The sequence below is a fragment of the Centroberyx gerrardi genome, chromosome 9 (assembly GCF_048128805.1).
Source record: "Centroberyx gerrardi isolate f3 chromosome 9, fCenGer3.hap1.cur.20231027, whole genome shotgun sequence".
Classification (NCBI taxonomy): domain Eukaryota; kingdom Metazoa; phylum Chordata; class Actinopteri; order Beryciformes; family Berycidae; genus Centroberyx; species Centroberyx gerrardi.
The window spans coordinates 2,353,003-2,370,336 of NC_136005.1; the positions used below are offsets into that span (position 1 = coordinate 2,353,003).

At 45.2% G+C, this 17,334-nt stretch overlaps 1 protein-coding gene across 1 annotated transcript in view; it reads right to left on the minus strand.

The window, feature by feature from the left end:
* The window catches only part of LOC139925730 (homer protein homolog 3-like), a 54,039-nt gene that overhangs the window by 26,770 nt on the left and 9,935 nt on the right, over nt 1-17,334 (minus strand). Inside the window, exons 2-4 of the mRNA XM_078285697.1 lie at nt 5,499-5,655; nt 3,930-4,061; nt 3,684-3,791 (exon numbers count right to left, since the gene is read on the minus strand). Of these exons, the coding sequence (XP_078141823.1) occupies nt 3,684-3,791; nt 3,930-4,061; nt 5,499-5,655 (397 nt within the window). The remainder of the gene's footprint in view (nt 1-3,683; nt 3,792-3,929; nt 4,062-5,498; nt 5,656-17,334) is intronic.

The following is a 17,334-nucleotide window of genomic DNA, read 5'->3' on the forward strand; positions in this document are numbered from 1 at the left end:
ATTGTTGGCGCTTCTACACACACACACACACACACACACACACACACACACACTCACTCACTCACTTTATCCTGGGTTCAATTCATGTTGCCACAACAGCCAAACAGACACTTATCACGCAACAGATTCCTATTACTTGGCAGAAATTACTATTAAAATACATGAAAGAGCAACACACAGACAGAAATGCACACACACACACTCGAGCGAGACACACACACACACACACACACCACACACATGCACTCGCATAAACACACACATATAACCAGTCATACACACATACACAGACAGACAATACACACATACACAAGGACATGTACAGACACACAGAGACGCGCACACTCACACATGTGCATGCGCAGACACAAACACACACACTCAGAGATGCACACACACACACACAAACACACACGCACACCCAGGGATGCACATGCACACACACACACACACACACACACTCTACCCAGGGTTCAATTCATGTTGCCACAACAACCAGACTCTTATCAAACGCATGGCTTCCTATTAAACCTGACAGGCAGAGCGGCTCAGTAGCTTCCCAAAAAGCGATTCATTTGCATTTAACATTGTTTCCTCCGTGTATAGACTGTTTTCTCCCCAGAAACAGCCACCGGAAGATATCTCTGAGTGTCCTTAACCCTAATTTCATTCTGAGTAATAAAGGGCTGCTTATAGACAGAGGAAGTGAAGGAGAAAGAGTTTCAATTGCGAACAAACTCTCACTTCTCCAACAGAACTTCAAAGTTATCACGTCCACCAAGAAATCAGCGACGCTGGCAAATAAAAGCCGGTCATTGTCCTTTCAACAGCAGCCCAGATTCCCTTCAATTATAGATGATTCACCCCCCAAAACCCCCCCTACCCCCCCTACCCCCCCTCCTCTATCTTCCTCCCTTTCCTCTTTATTCTCCTGCTCCCTCATTCCTCTTTCTTTCAGTCGCAGCCATTTCTGTCCCTCCGTACACCTTCGGAGCCGGCGTCTCTTTCCGCCTCCCATCTCCATTTTTCATGCATGAAATCCTTTAATGGAGTTAGCCAATGGGGAAATAATGGAGCGGCCAGATGGGGGATCCATCTAATCCCACAAGATTCTGCATGTGTTTAAAATAGAAACGTCCGGACGGCAGCTCGGTCCTCTGGGAAAACGCCGCTCCGCTCTGTCGCACTGAGCCGGGGTTAGAGAGCGCGTCCCGTAACCTGAAAGTCACAGGTCCAATCCCTGTGTCCATCCCACAGACTGTAAAACAGATGGAGTAGTGAGTGTGATGTCACCCATTGGCCTCTGAAGGGTTTTGAAGCCTGGAGATTGTGTTTACGGTCGCCGCCATGTTGACATTTTTTTGGACCCGGAGCAGCCAAACAGAGGCAGCGGGTGGAGTCAAGGTGGAGGGGGCGGAGTTTGGGTCGTCTGCAGAGCCGCAGTTCCACCTACTATTGGCCCGTAATCGTCGACCTGTCAATCACTAGGAAAACGACCCCACTTTATATCCATTATATCCTGTTAATGGCATGATTATTTTGAAAATCTCTGCAAGGACACACATTAGAAGAAGTGAAATTAGCTACTGAGGCCAAAACCTCTTGTGGAAAAAAATTTATTGACTTCATATTTTTAGCAGAAGTTGGGTTGTGGTCCGTTGACTTTTTGTGTCTTTTGAGTCTTTTTGGAGCAGGACTCTAGCGGACGTTAGAGGAACTGCTGCTGCTGCTCTTCAGGATTCACTGGTGGTTTTGGCCTCTTGGTCTATCTTTATCAAAACCTGCTGACTCCTGTCTCTCCACGGCTCATTTCCTCGCCTCTGTAGCAGTTGTTGTGAGAGAAGTAAAAAAAAAAATGAAGCGAAACTACCCAAGTGGCACAGACAAACAAAAAAGAGAGAGGAAAACAAAAGCTTTGCTGACAACTTTCTCTCAACCAAGAATCAACTGCTGCGAGTGTTTGCTGCTAGTGATATTCCTGCTGCCTGCGAGTCAGTGAAGCGATCGCTCCAACAGCAACACTGATGGTGAGTGTGCTGCCGTGCCAACTGATGCTCACAGCCAAGGGCAAGGAAACATGAGAAATAGTGATAATAATGATGAAGAGGAGGGTGAGTAGCATCAAATTATGGTGAGTATCATTGTTTTGTAAGTCAGGACAGATCAGCTCCAGCCCTTACATGAACTGTGCTCCGCCCCAACTTGAAGGTAAAGGCCAGTTTATACTTCTGCATGGAAGTACCGCCATAGGTCTTTGCGGTGCTGCTGTAGCTTAAGCTCCTCCCCAAAAATTCAACTGCAGATAGGGTGACGCAAGAGCGCAAGAGCTGTGATTGGCCGCTTGGTGTCTCCTCCTCCTGTATGGGTCGCTGTGGGCCGATAGTGAAGACAACATGGAGCAGATGGAAGAGAGACGAGCTGAGGAGGTTCAGATGTGTTCATCTGGACGACAGCTCATCTCCCGGTTATAAAGACACCAGATGAACGGAAATATCCACAACATGAGCTTCAGAGAACGTAAACACTTCTGTTATTACTTCTGTGTTAACACAGCTCCACTCTGCTGTCTCGTGTTTCGGTGTTCTACGCACAAAATCACCAACGCAGAACTATAACTGCTCGGACCGCTGTAGGTAGCTGCAGAGACACTTCGACGCAGAAGTATAACTGGGTCTTAATGTGAAGAAAGATGGATTGAAAAGGGTGAAGTTTGGGATTCGGGGGGCCCATGCTTGCCTTCGCCTAGAGCCCCCAAATCTCTAAGTCCGCCCCTGGGTGCAGCAGAGCGGTTATTAAATGAATCCATGTAAACTGAGTAACTAGAGAAATCACATAACTTCAAACCATGTAAACACTGTAATCAAAATATTACCGTAAGCTGATTACTCCCAGTATTGGTGCGCATGTAAACATAGACAGTATGTTTGGCTGATGTAATTGTATTATCATTATTATTTTGTGTATAATGTTGTATTATCTGCAGTACTCTCCATTTGTCTCATTCTTATCTGTATCTGATCCTCTGCTGATGAGATGACCCAGTTTCCCCACAGGGAAACGATGAAGTTTCATCTGATCTAATCAAACGCCGGTGTGTAAAGAGTGTGTGTGACTCAGAGGGAGACGTGGAGAAGAACCTAATTCCTAATTACACTGAATGGAATTACACTGTGTGTAATTAGGCAGCGCTGACTGTTGTTAAAAAACCCTCCTGGGAGCTTTAAAGTGCTAATCTTCAAGATGCTCTTTTTTTATATTTAGTCTCCATCTTTGTCCCTCAGCCTCACTGTGGTGTTTCTGCACTGCTCTTCCCACAGATCACCTGTCAATCAAACAGTGTGGGCGGAGCTTGGATTTTCTGTTGATGCAGTTTGAGTTTCTCTTTTCTATGTCTGTTCAGCTATGGTGGCTATCACTGCTCATGCTAACTATCCAGTTCTTCTTCTTCTGTTGATTCCAAACAAACCGGACACGTAAAACGCATCACTTCCTGTTTGGCAGAGGATTTTTCCCAGGAAAGAGCTACCAGACCCCGGCTGTTTAGAACAGACAGAGGAGAAGATTTATGAACTGGAGATAGGTTGAATCACTGTTGAGTTAGAGCAATCGGTGATAGATCAGCGCACACCTATTCATATGAAAATGTGGCAGATGAGAAGAACAGCTGCAGCTCCAAGACTCACCTGCGGGGCGGCGATGTTCAGCGCGGGGTTCGCCAGCTCAAACCTCTCCTGGGATTTCTCCCTGGCCAGACGAGCCGCCTCCTTCACCTCCTTAAACTGCTCCGAGAACTGGAGGGGGGGAGAGGAGAGGAGAGGAGAGGAGGGAATGAAGGGAGTGTCGGGAAGGCCGAGTCTCTGTCTGCCATCCTAACCTGAAAACTCATGCCCCCCCCCCCCCCCCCCCCCCGCCCCCCCCCCGCCCCTCACCTGCTGCAGCTGCTGCTCGGTGGAGAAGCCCAGGCCGTACACGGTGTTGGCCCGGCTGTCCGCCCACTGGCCAAACTTCTGGGAGGTTTTGGTGAAGGTCATGTTGGGGGTGATGGTGCTGTTGATGATGGCCTGTCACCACGGAGAAGAAAAGAAGATCAAATGAAACCTGAATGATCCCAGTGGGGGAACTGGGACGTTGCTGCGGTGAATAACAGGATCCAGCAGAAGAAGAACTGGATATTTATCAACGTAAAGCAAATGGAGGGTATTAAACATGAATACTTAAATGGTAACTGACTACATTTACCATGTTTGCACTGCAAAAAAATCATCTTAACAAGTCATTTAGTCGATTATTAGTCCTAAAATTTTTATTTTTTTTAAAGTAAGTGAAAAAATCTGCCAATGGGCTGAGATCATTTCACTTGTTTCCAATACAAATCAACTTGTGTCCAGAATTTAGTAGAATCAAGTGTCATTTTCTTGACAGCAGTGCAGTGATCTGCCTTATTCTGATTTATTCTGGTTTCAACAGACTGACACTCATTTCTAGAAAATTCCTGAAACAAGTGAAGCTGCATTAGAAAGTAGGAAGTGGAGTTATCTCTCCTCACTGCAGAATGTTTCTCTTGTTTAAGAAAAATAAGATTTGAAGACTGAATATGAGACTAAATGAGTTGTGAAAAAATGCTGTTTCTTGCAGTGTGTAGCTAGATTACTGTAATCCAGTTACATGTAATCTGTTACTCCCAGACCCTCGTTAGTACTGAGCAGCAGGAAGCAGGACACACAGTTACAGACACTACAGACAGGATAACTAGCTCTCACAGAACTGACACAGCCCTGCGCTAATAGGCTGCTCCATTACACTGGGCATGAGGACACGTGTGTGTGTGTGTGTGTGTGTGTGTGTGTGAGATGTGTTTTCTGAATAGACCTCTCAAGTGTTTTCAAGGACTTTCAGATTATATCCGGATACACTTTTTATTTCTCCTGTGGTGAAAATTCATGGGATTTTTGGATCCCATTTGCCACTGGTCCTGTTCTTAAAATGGGTGAAACAATGTCAGAAATGACATATGCTGAAGTTATTACATATTTTAACATCTTACTTAATAAAAGACAATATTTTTCTAACAACTATGGTGTGGAAGTTGCATTATCCTCTCTTGATAAAGCCACAAAATATTGGTATGCTAAGCCGAGCATGACTAGCGAATTATTTTTTTCATTGAAGAAATACAGAATACAGGAATGTCGATATTAGCATTGGACGTAGCTAAAGGCATTAACATAATTTCACACTCCTATTCATTTTCACATGATGTCACACTTGAGAGGATCATGTATATGTGCACAAGTTCAACGATGTGTGTGTGTGTGTGTGTATACTGTATATGCTACTGTATGTACATGCTTGTGTGTGATATACATGTGTAATGTGTGTATGATGTATATTCTGCATGAGTGAACAAGTAGGCCTATCACTGCATGAAAGTATGCATGCATGTACGTGTCTAAGAGGGGGGTGGGGGGTGGTGGGTGGAGTTAGGGGGTGTGTCCCACCTTAGTCCCGCCCACGCTGATGATGCGGTAGACGCTGCGGTTGGCGTCGTAGAAGAAGGACACGGTGACGGCGTGCTTGCTGGCCGGCAGCCAGTTCCGCTTGGTGGCCGGGTCGATCTGGAAGACATGAGCTCTGGAGCTGAAGATGGGCTGCTCCCTGCAGACACAGCAGGGACGGGGACGGGGACGGGGACGGGGACGGGGACGGGGACGGGGACGGGGACGGGGACGGGGACGGGGACAGGGACGGGGACAGGGAGGGGGACAGGGACGGGGACAGGGACGGGGACAGGGAGGGGGACAGGGACGGGGACAGGGAGGGGGACAGGGACGGGGACAGGGACGGGGACGGGGACGGGGACAGGGACGGGGACAGGGAGGGGGACAGGGACGGGGACAGGGACGGGGACAGGGACGGGGACAGGGAGGGGGACAGGGACGGGGACAGGGACGGGGACGGGGACAGGGACAGGGACACACGTTAGCTCATCACTCAGTGTCTCCAAGATCTAGAGCATCCAGTCTGTAAAAGCCCCGGTGGTAGAGTGCGTTTTTTTTGTCAACACATCAACATTTTCCCCAGTGGTCAGAAAAAGTCAGTAGATTTGTTGCTGGTCGCTTTTAAGAAATAAAGTTGCCAGGAGAAAAGTGAAAAGTCGCGATATCTAGCAACAAATTCAGCAAATTGGTGACAGTGGCTAGGTAGCAAGCTAGCTACACTTACACTTACTTATTGAAGTCTACATTACATTTTCTCCAACCACTTGGAAGCGTTCCATGATTGCTTATAAGCACAATAAAGCTGAACATTATAACTCCAATGGTATCGCTCCGCCTTGTTTACATTTAATTTATTAACTCTGTATCTAACTATGGAATGAAGCATACAAGGATAACCCTTGTTTTGGCCCTCCACCAATAAAAAACGCGGTTCCCCTTTGCTAAGTAATAGAGCTCAACAGTGACCGCCCACTTTTGAACGGCTCCGGTTCCAGGAAGTGAATTTCCCATTCATTCCTCCATTGACGTTTCAGAAAATCCTTATATAAAGAGTTTTAAGCCTGGAACCAAGCCAACCAACTACGAGATGAATCGTGACCATAAAACATTTGATTCGGAGCAAAAAAAAAAAAAAAAAAGGAAAACGGGAAAAAAAAAAAAAAAAAACAACTTTGCCTTTTTTTCTGTTTTCCAATTTTTTTTGCTCCGAATTAAATGCTTTATAGTCACAATTCATCTCGTAGTTGGTTGGCTTGGTTCCAGGCTTAAAACTCTTTATATAAGGATTTTCTGAAACGTTTTATTGGTGGAGGGCCAAAACAAAATTATTAAATGAAAACCCAAAGCCTGTATCTTTGTTGAATGTTTACCATTATCGTAAAAAATGTTGTAAATGTTGTTTAACTGCAGTTACACACTGGCGGTTGTGATATTTCGTGGTTACTAGTAACACCAGTGCCAATAACACCGATATCACACAACCTCCAGTTTGTTGCTGCTTAATATTTAATCAGCTTTAATGAGCTGTCGGCTGTGAGTCTTCCCTTTACTCCAGCCACTGCTTTGTTGATATGTTTGCTTTGTTCTTTTAATTTTACAGTACATCATAACTTTAAGTGTTTCTAAAAAGCACAGTTATGCCAACACAGGGGGTTGTTTTTAATTTTTGACAATGGGATCATCTGTCCTTGAGATATTGAGCCACAGCTGGTCCAATGGGCAGAGCAAGGCACTAACACTGCCTGGGTTACGAGTTAGATTCCCACTGAGGGCGGCCATGATAAAAAATGTATTGACTCACACACAGCAGCGTTCCCATAACGCCTATGCAATACTTTTTAAAAATAAAAATACAGCACTTAGGAATCTCACAGCGCTCACAGGAAAAAATCTGAATAGGGACAAAAACGCACTCAATTTCCAAATGGACGACAATAGATCCGATTGTGTTTTCAGAGAGCTGGAGGTCGTCGGTGTCCTCGTTGTGTAATGAGGCCGCCCGTCTGCGTAAATGAACCTCCAGATTTGCAAACCGCCAGCAATCCGCTTAATTGTCCTCCTCTATTTGAAGAGGGGATGAACACACAAGAGTACGGAGAGCTCACATGCATTAACTGAAGATGCTGAGGGAGTACAAAGGCTTTTTTTTTTTTGTGAACGCAACATTACACCGCTAATAGAGTTTACATAATGTTAATGTATGCAATGAGCCGTTTCCTTTGCGGGTCAATTAGATATACTGACGTTAATGAGGACAGTTTCTGCTGGGAGGATGCTTTGTTCTTTGTGTAGAGAACAGAAATAACTGTGTAAAGGCCAGGACCGCCTATACAATGCGTTGTCGCTGCTGGATTTGGTTGGTGTCACATTTGCATACAAACAATAGTTGTGATTGTTTGAACACGGATTACTGAAGCCGGAGCGGACAATGGAGGAGCAGCACAGCCGAGGAAAGCAGAGGTGTAGTTCAGGGTATTATAACGCTGAATATCTCTCTAACTGCCGATACCGATGCAGTACCGGCCGAAAACGACTCGTCTGACTCATTACTACAGACCGTTAGTTTGGGTCATTGGACAGAAACGACTGAGATATAAGCCATTCTCCCCATTAGAGGAATCTCACATCTGTCTGTGTGAAAAAGGCTAGAAAATTAAGTCACTTTGCTTTGATTTCTGATGTGTTTTCCTGTTACACTTGGCTCTTGGTATTGGATTTATTGATGTTGTTACTGTTGGAAATATTCTAATAACGCTGCCTTTCTTTAGCCTGGAATCAAGCTGATATCCCAGAGTCAGTATTGCATCTGTCCTGTACTGTATTGCACCGCAGCAGCAGCCGGCCCGGTCTTCTTACAAAACTTGGTGAAATAGAGCTGAGTCGACACCGTAACGCTCGTCTCTCACTCAGACAGATTATTTGTTGTGGCTCCTGACAGCTGTAAACAGAGCCAGATTTGAAAACGTATCAAACAGTTTGGGATGGAGAAGAACTGCAGCAGAGTTTAGCGGCTGCCTGCAGCGCGGGCCACAACAAATGGGACTTGGATGATAGCTGCATCTGACAGCGAGGGGGTTGAGTTTACTACAGAGGGAAGTCAGAGCACAAAGGAAGCTTTAATACACTTCTTCTGACCTCTGAGTTCAACATACTGATGTTCTGTGGAGGCTGTTCTTCTGAGCAGATGGTAGTTTTAGTTAAACTATGGTCAAAATAAAAATAAAAATGGCAATAACTTAATTTTTCATTCATTCCTGACCATGACATGCTGATGTTGGAAGGTCAGCAGCTAGCTAACTGGCTTACCTAGATAGTTATTGGCTTATAACTAGTTTGAACTTGGAAGGTCAGCTAGGCTAACTAGCTCTTACTGACTGTTCACCACTCTTCACATGCAGCCTGTGACGGGGGGCGAGGAGGCATCGCTTCATTTTAAGTGCTTCTAGCTTCAGTCATTACTTCAGTGTTGGCAACTTCAATTTTGCACATCAGTTTATATGCTACAGTCCCTGTCTCAGTGGAGGGAGGGGCCGCAGTTTGTATGGGAGGCACAAGCAAGTAGTGCAAATCGTCATCAGCTGCACAGACTTCACCAAATACATTGAGTTGACACTTTGTTCCTGTGGTCAGAATAAGACACTAGATTGGTTGCTTGTTGCTTTTGAGAAATAAAGTCACCTGGCAGATCTGAAAAGCCACTAAATCTAGCGACAGAGTCACAAAGTCATCAATAGTGTGTTACTGTGGTTCTTTGGCTCCGCCCACTGAACTCAAGCAATGAGATTATTTCTACCTCCGAGAAAAGTTGTAGACCTAAACCTCTAATCTGCTTCCTGACAAAGGAGATAACAACCAAACACTGTCAGCAGCTTAACAGGCCTGTGACAGGCTTGTAAGCGTTGAATCCAAATCTCAGCGGGGAAAGTGAACAGGTCACGCTCTCCGTCGCCTCCAGCTGCCCTGAGGCACGGCCGACAGACCAGCAGATCTCCAGTGGAGCTGATCAGCCGGCAGCAGGAGACTGTGTTGTATGGGAGGATCCCAGGTATGGACGGATGTGTGTAAATCCTCAGATGTGGAGCAGGGCGGTGCTGAAAGAAGACCGTGCACGCTCAGCAAAACCTTCCCCGGAGGAAGAAGTTTAAGAAAAGAAAAAGGTGTTCAGACGCTTTTCAGTCTGGAGACGTCTGATCTGATTATAAGTCCTGAGATCCATTAACTGTAGCTAACTATAGCACATCACTCCTCACTGTCAGGACACCAAATCCTACTGAAAACATCGGAGATGAATGAAGGTTATTAACACTGTGGAAGTACTTCGTTTCACTTAATAAAACGAATTATCCGGCTGCATAACTGATAACCACACTGTGAAAGTCAATAAGCCAAAATAAATAATCAACATCAAAGCAATCTTGCCTCTGTCAGGATTTCCATCATATCACATTCTCATCTTAATGAGCAGAGATGACTGACGGCTCATCGGCTCCGGCCGTCACGCCGGATCGCTCACACATTAACGTCCCATCATTCATTCGGGCCGTGTCGGCGGCGCCGCGGTGCGTACGGCCGTCCTCAAAGCTCTGCGGGAAGCTCGTCAGGCTAATCAGCTCAGACGGGACGCTTCATGTCGAGCTTTGATCAAATGAGCAGATTAAAGCCGGATTAAATTCCTCCTGAGGCGGAGGCGGGCCGACAGTAAACACTCAGACAGCAGCGTGTCAGGCTGCTGGAGTCTGATGTAGTACAGTGTAGTTTATCTGATGTACTGTAGTACAGTGTGGTATTTATTTAATATACTGTAGTACAGTGTGGCATTTATCTAATATACTGTAGTACAGTGTAGTGTTTGTCTGATGTACTGTAGTACAGTGTAGTGTTGGTCTAATGTACTGTAGTACAGTGTGGTATTTATCTAATATACTGTAGTACAGTGTAGAGCTTATCTGATGTACTGTAGTACAGTGTGGTATTTATCTAATATACTGTAGTACAGTGTGGTATTTATCTAATATACTGTAGTACAGTGTAGAGCTTATCTGATGTACTGTAGTACAGTGTGGTATTTATCTAATATACTGTAGTACAGTGTAGTGTTTGTCTAATGTACTGTAGTACAGTGTAGTGTACTGCAGTATAGTGTAGTGTTGGTCTAATGTACTGTAGTACAGTGTAGTGTACTGCAGTATAGTGTAGTGTTGGTCTAATGTACTGTAGTACACTGTAGTGTTTGTCTAATATACTGCATACTATATAATGTACTGTAGTACAGTGTAGTGTACTGCAGTATAGTGTAGTGTTTGTCTGATGTACTGTAGTACAGTGTAGTGTTTGTCTGATGTACTGTAGTACAATGTAGTGTTGGTCTAATGTACTGTAGTACAGTGTAGTACAGTGTAGTGTACTGCAGTATAGTGTAGTGTTTGTCTAATATACTGCAGTACAGTGTAGTACACTGCAGTGTTTGTCTAATATACTGCAGTACAGTGTAGTACACTGCAGTGTTTGTCTAATATACTGCTGTACAGTGTAGTACACTGCAGTGTTTGTCTAATATACTGCAGTACAGTGTAGTACACTGCAGTGTTTGTCTAATATACTGCAGTACAGTGTAGAGTTTGTCTGATGTACTGTAGTATAGTGTAGTGTACTGCAGTATAGTGCAGTGTTTGTCTAATATACTGTAGTACAGTGTAGAGTTTGTCTGATGTACTGTAGTATAGTGTAGTGTACTGCAGTATAGTGCAGTGTTTGTCTAATATACTGCAGTACAGTGTAGAGTTTGTCTGATGTACTGTAGTATAGTGTAGTGTACTGCAGTATAGTGCAGTGTTTGTCTAATATACTGCAGTACAGTGTAGTACAGTGCAGTGTTTGTCTAATATACTGCAGTACAGTGTAGAGTTTGTCTGATGTACTGTAGTATAGTGTAGTGTACTGCAGTATAGTGCAGTGTTTGTCTAATATACTGCAGTACAGTGTAGTACAGTGCAGTGTTTGGCTGGCTGTGCGGAGCCAGCATGTTCTGATCGGTTCATCTGGACTCTGCAGTGTTTCCTCCGTTAGTTAGTTGGTTTGTTCAAGTGAGAACGATGACCTTTGAACTCTGGAGGCACCAAATAACGGCACAGAGAGTCTCAGTCCTCTAACAAGAGAACTGCGGTGTGGTTCGTTAATCCTACTGCTACAGGAAACCAGCCCTTGGGAGGGGGTTTGGGGACAGAGGGCTTTGACTGGCCAGCTGGCAGCAATCTAAACACGGTTGTTGGGAAGCCCGCTGGTTAGAGAGCCATCAACTGAACAGTACATCACACTGAACCTCTCACTAACACTCATCTACCTGCTGTCCTGCTGTCCTGCTGTCTTACTGTCCTGCTGTCCTACTGTCTCACTGTCCTACTGTCTTACTGTCTTACTGTCCTGCTGTCCTACTGTCTCACTGTCTTACTGTCTTACTGTCCTGCTGTCTTACTGTCTTGCTGTCCTGCTGTCTTACTGTCCTGCTGTCCTACTGTCTCACTGTCTTACTGTCCTGCTGTCCTGCTGTCTTACTGTCCTGCTGTCCTACTGTCTTACTGTCCTACTGTCCTACTGTCCTGCTGTCCTGCTGTCTTCCTGTCTTACTGTCTTACTGTCCTACTGTCCTGCTGTCTTACTGTCTTACTGTCTTACTGTCCTACTGTCCTGCTGTCCTGCTGTCTTACTGTCTTACTGTCCTACTGTCCTGCTGTCTTACTGTCCTGCTGTCCTGCTGTCTTACTGTCTTACTGTCCTGCTGTCCTGCTGTCCTGCTGTCTTACTGTCTTACTGTCCTGCTGTCCTGCTGTCTTACTGTCTTACTGTCTTACTGTCCTACTGTCCTGCTGTCCTGCTGTCTTACTGTCTTACTGTCCTGCTGTCCTGCTGTCCTGCTGTCTTACTGTCCTGCTGTCTTACTGTCCTGCTGTCTTACTGTCTTACTGTCCTGCTGTCTTACTGTCTTACTGTCCTGCTGTCCTGCTGTCCTGCTGTCTTACTGTCCTGCTGTCTTACTGTCCTGCTGTCTTACTGCCTTACTGTCCTGCTGTCTTACTGTCTTACTGTCCTGCTGTCTTACTGTCCTGCTGTCTTACTGTCTTACTGTCTTACTGTCTTACTGTCCTGCTGTCCTGCTGTCCTGCTGTCCTGTTGTCCTGCTGTCTTACTGTCTTACTGTCTTACTGTCCTGTTGTCTTACTGTCCTGCTGTCCTACTGTCTCACTGTCCTACTGTCTCACTGTCTTACTGTCTTACTGTCCTACTGTCTCACTGTCTTACTGTCCTGCTGTCTTACTGTCTTACTGTCTTCTTGTCCTGCTGTCTTACTGTCCTGCTGTCTTACTGTCCTGCTGTCTTACTGTCCTGCTGTCCTACTGTCTCACTGTCTTACTGTCCTACTGTCCTGCTGTCTTACTGTCTTACTGTCCTGCTGTCTTACTGTCTTACTGTCTTCTTGTCCTGCTGTCTTACTGTCCTGCTGTCCTACTGTCTCACTGTCTTACTGTCCTACTGTCCTGCTGTCTTACTGTCTTACTGTCCTACTGTCTTACTGTCCTGCTGTCCTACTGTCTCACTGTCTTACTGTCCTACTGTCCTGCTGTCTTACTGTCTTACTGTCCTGCTGTCTTACTGTCTTACTGTCTTCTTGTCCTGCTGTCTTACTGTCCTGCTGTCTTACTGTCCTGCTGTCCTACTGTCTCACTGTCTTACTGTCCTACTGTCTCACTGTCTTACTGTCCTACTGTCCTGCTGTCTTACTGTCTTACTGTCCTACTGTCTTACTGTCCTGCTGTCCTGCTGTCCTGCTGTCTTACTGTCCTGCTGTCCTACTGTCCTGCTGTCTTACTGTCTTACTGTCCTGCTGTCCTGCTGTCTTACTGTCCTGCTGTCCTACTGTCCTGCTGTCCTGCTGTCCTACTGTCTCACTGTCTTACTGTCCTGCTGTCCTACTGTCTCACTGTCTTACTGTCCTACTGTCCTGCTGTCTTACTGTCTTACTGTCCTGCTGTCCTGCTGTCCTGCTGTCCTGCTGTCTTACTGTCCTGCTGTCTTACTGTCCTGCTGTCTCACTGTCTTACTGTCCTGCTGTCCTGTCTCACTGTCTTACTGCCCTACTGTCCTGCTGTCTTACTGTCCTGCTGTCCTGCTGTCCTGTTGTCCTGCTGTCTTACTGTCTTACTGTCCTGCTGTCCTGCTGTCTTACTGTCCTGCTGTCTTACTGTCTTACTGTCTTATTGTCTTACTGTCTTACTGTCCTGCTGTCTTACTGTCCTGCTGTCTTACTGTCTTGCTGTCCTGCTGTCTTACTGTCTTACTGTCCTGCTGTCTTACTGTCCTGCTGTCTTACTGACCTGCTGTCTTACTGTCCTGCTGTCTTACTGTCTTACTGTCTTATTGTCTTACTGTCTTACTGTCCTGCTGTCTTACTGTCCTGCTGTCTTACTGTCTTACTGTCCTGCTGTCTTACTGTCTTACTGTCCTGCTGTCTTACTGTCCTGCTGTCTTACTGTCTTACTGTCCTGCTGTCTTACTGTCCTGCTGTCTTACTGTCTTACTGTCCTATTGTCTTACTGTCTTACTGTCCTGCTGTCTTACTGTCCTGCTGTCTTACTGTCCTGCTGTCTTACTGTCCTGCTGTCTTACTGTCTTACTGTCCTATTGTCTTACTGTCTTACTGTCCTGCTGTCTTACTGTCCTGCTGTCTTACTGTCCTGCTGTCTTACTGTCTTACTGTCCTATTGTCTTACTGTCTTACTGTCCTGCTGTCCTACTGTCCTGCTGTCTTACTGTCTTACTGTCCTGCTGTCTTACTGTCTTACTGTCCTGCTGTCTTACTGTCTTACTGTCTGACTGTCTTACTGTCCTGCTGTTTTACTGTCCTGCTGTCCTACTGTCCTGCTGTCTTACTGTCTTACTGTCTTACTGTCCTGCTGTCTTACTGTCCTGCTGTCCTCCTGTCTTACTGTCCTGCTGTCTTACTGTCTTACTGTCCTGCTGTCTTACTGTCCTGCTGTCTTCCTGTCTTACTGTCTTACTGTCCTGCTGTCTTACTGTCCTGCTGTCTTCCTGTCTTACTGTCCTGCTGTCCCTCACACTGCAGCAACACACTGCTGCTGCAGTCTGATGTTTAGAAGGAACCAGCAGCCTACATCCAGCGGGGGGTTGTCTGCATAGATTATTGTTAATCTATTCCAGGTCATGTATACATCCACCCGCCCCGCCCCCTCCCCCCTCCCCCTCCCCCCCCCCCCCCCCTCCCCCCTCCATACACACTCACTGCTGCTCACCCATGCATGAACGCTATGAGAATTGTGTTCAGCATATAGTTCAGTAATTAATGAAAACAAATGGGTTAGCTGATTGGAACACAGTCCAGCAAACATTGATATCTGTCAGTAAGCTACTGTACAGCACTTTTTCTAAAGCTACTGTGTTGTAATGTAAAAGGAACAGAGCAAAGATATTAAAAAAAACAATCAACTGTAATAAAGGAAAGACTTGCACTGCTGGATCAATTAAGGCCCTAAGCTCGTTAAGGCCGACTCCAAAACCATTCTGACCTCACAGTAATCAAATTAAACGATACTGTTAAAGCAGAATGAGAGCAATAACAAGTCATCAGTTCCCTTTGTGTCTTAAATGGAGATACAGAGTTTGTTAATTGTATTTCCACAGGCAGGTTGTTCCTGAGGTTTATGATCCCAGAGTGCAAATGGTGCTTTTACTTTTTGTACTTGGTGATGTTTGGGCTGTCTGGTGTTCAGAGACACTGTCCCGTTACCAAAAGGTCAGAGGTTCGATACCTGGAACAGCCACACTGAACTACCTGCTCACTCACTGCAAGTCATTCTAGATAAGAATATCAGCTATTGCAGAATTTTTTCACTATTATTTATAGTTTATATTTATTATACTACCTTTCCTATTTCCCTGTATTATATTACCTTCCCTGTATTTTTATTACCTTTCCTGTACTTGCTTGGCACTGTTCTGCCAATAGCTGCTGTGGCACCTGAATTTTCAATAAAGTGAAGTCTTATCTTATTTTAAAATGTCTAAAAATTTAAATTATTTGCATGAACAACCTTCAGGCTGCTGCTGCCCAGCTGATCTTCATAAAGAGCCCATGAAGTGTCATGGAGAGCGAGATTTGCTTCTGTGTATTGACATATTTCTGAAATGAAACAGAAAATTGGGGTGGGAAGCGTCAGTGGGAGGGGCTTATTTGAATATTAATGAGATATGGAGGAAGTGGTTGTGGGAAAAGAGTTTTAGGTGAAGCAGCCAGAAACTCTCCTTCGTCCATGTTGCAGCTGAACTGAGCTGCATGCTGGGAAAAAAACATGGGATGCGTGGATAATTCCAATGGTTATCAAAATTTGATTGGATGAAATTTTTGACCAGAAATGTGCCGTTTACTGTAAAGAGACGCTCTGTTCATTTTGATATAAAATTTCTAGAAATCAACATATTTTGTCATTTTTTTGGCCTGTATTGGTGATTAGGTGAACAATAAGTCCAGCAAAAAGTTATTTTTCAATTCAAAACTTTCCATGTATGAATGTTTAGTGGCAACAGCGCCTAAACCAGACCAGAGACGTGTGGTAAAACCATGTGAGTTACCTGAAGAGCTTTTCAGAACAGGTTTGCTGTGAGAAAACATGACGCTACTTGCTGGCCTTACTGCCTCTTACACAACCTCTTTTTTATTTAAGGAGAACAGTCTAATCTCCTCGGGATGTTTCATTTGTACAGAGAGACAGAGTAAAAAGACAGATGAAACCACAGAGACACAAGAGAAAGTTCTGGTCGGACCTGATAGAGGTTTGGGCCGCGGGTATCGCGGTATTTCGTGAATATTGTGATATTTTCCGCTGTATCAAATATCGCCTCGAATATCGCGATATTTCCACAGTATCGAATATCACCACCTATTATTATTATTATTATTATTATTATTATATCACCTACTATTATTCTTCTTATTAATTATGATTATTAATAGCCTAGAAATTTGATATAATTTAGAAGATATACAATAAAAAAACCTGTAAAAAATCACCGCCCCCCACCTGGTGAATGCCGATAATATTGTTAATCACAATATATTGACAGGACAGCATCGCAATATTAAATTGTGGATATCGCCTAATCTGATCCCAGGCCAGCAGGGGAACACGAGGGTCTGAACTGCTGCAGCCTCCATGCGTACGACCGCCGTCTGTGCCTTTCAGGAAAAGCTTCAACAGAAACTTTTTTATTCTCATTCTTTGTATTGTCGCTCTGCACGACTCTGCAGCCGTCTGGCGCAGAAGGTTGTCACCGTCGCATCGTCTGATGAGCTGAGCGCTGCCAGCTGACTGCTGAAAAAACACACTTTCCCTCAAAGAAACTTTCGAGAGTTTGCCTTAAAAAAAAAACTCTTATTTGATATTCTGCCATTGTCAGAGGATGAGAGAGTAAACCAGCCGAGTCTGGGCTGATGGCTCAAGTCTGAAGTTTGCAGTAATCCCCCACCCCCCCACCCCCCCACCCCCCACCCCCCCACCCCACCACCCCCCACCACCCCCCACCACCCCTTCTCTCCATTCCCCCTAAAAGCACCGCAGTGCCACACAGCTCCACTCCATGCTCATGATAAATTAATTGACATGAAACATTCAGATGAATTTAAAGGACATGGGCGTGCATACAGGATGAGGGAGCAGAGGAAATGTAGTGGGACCGGGCCGAGCAAACATCCTGCTGTGTGTGTGTGTGTGTGTGTGTGTGTGTGTGTCTGCAGGGACGGATCTGCTGAGCGGGCAGGCTCTGTCTT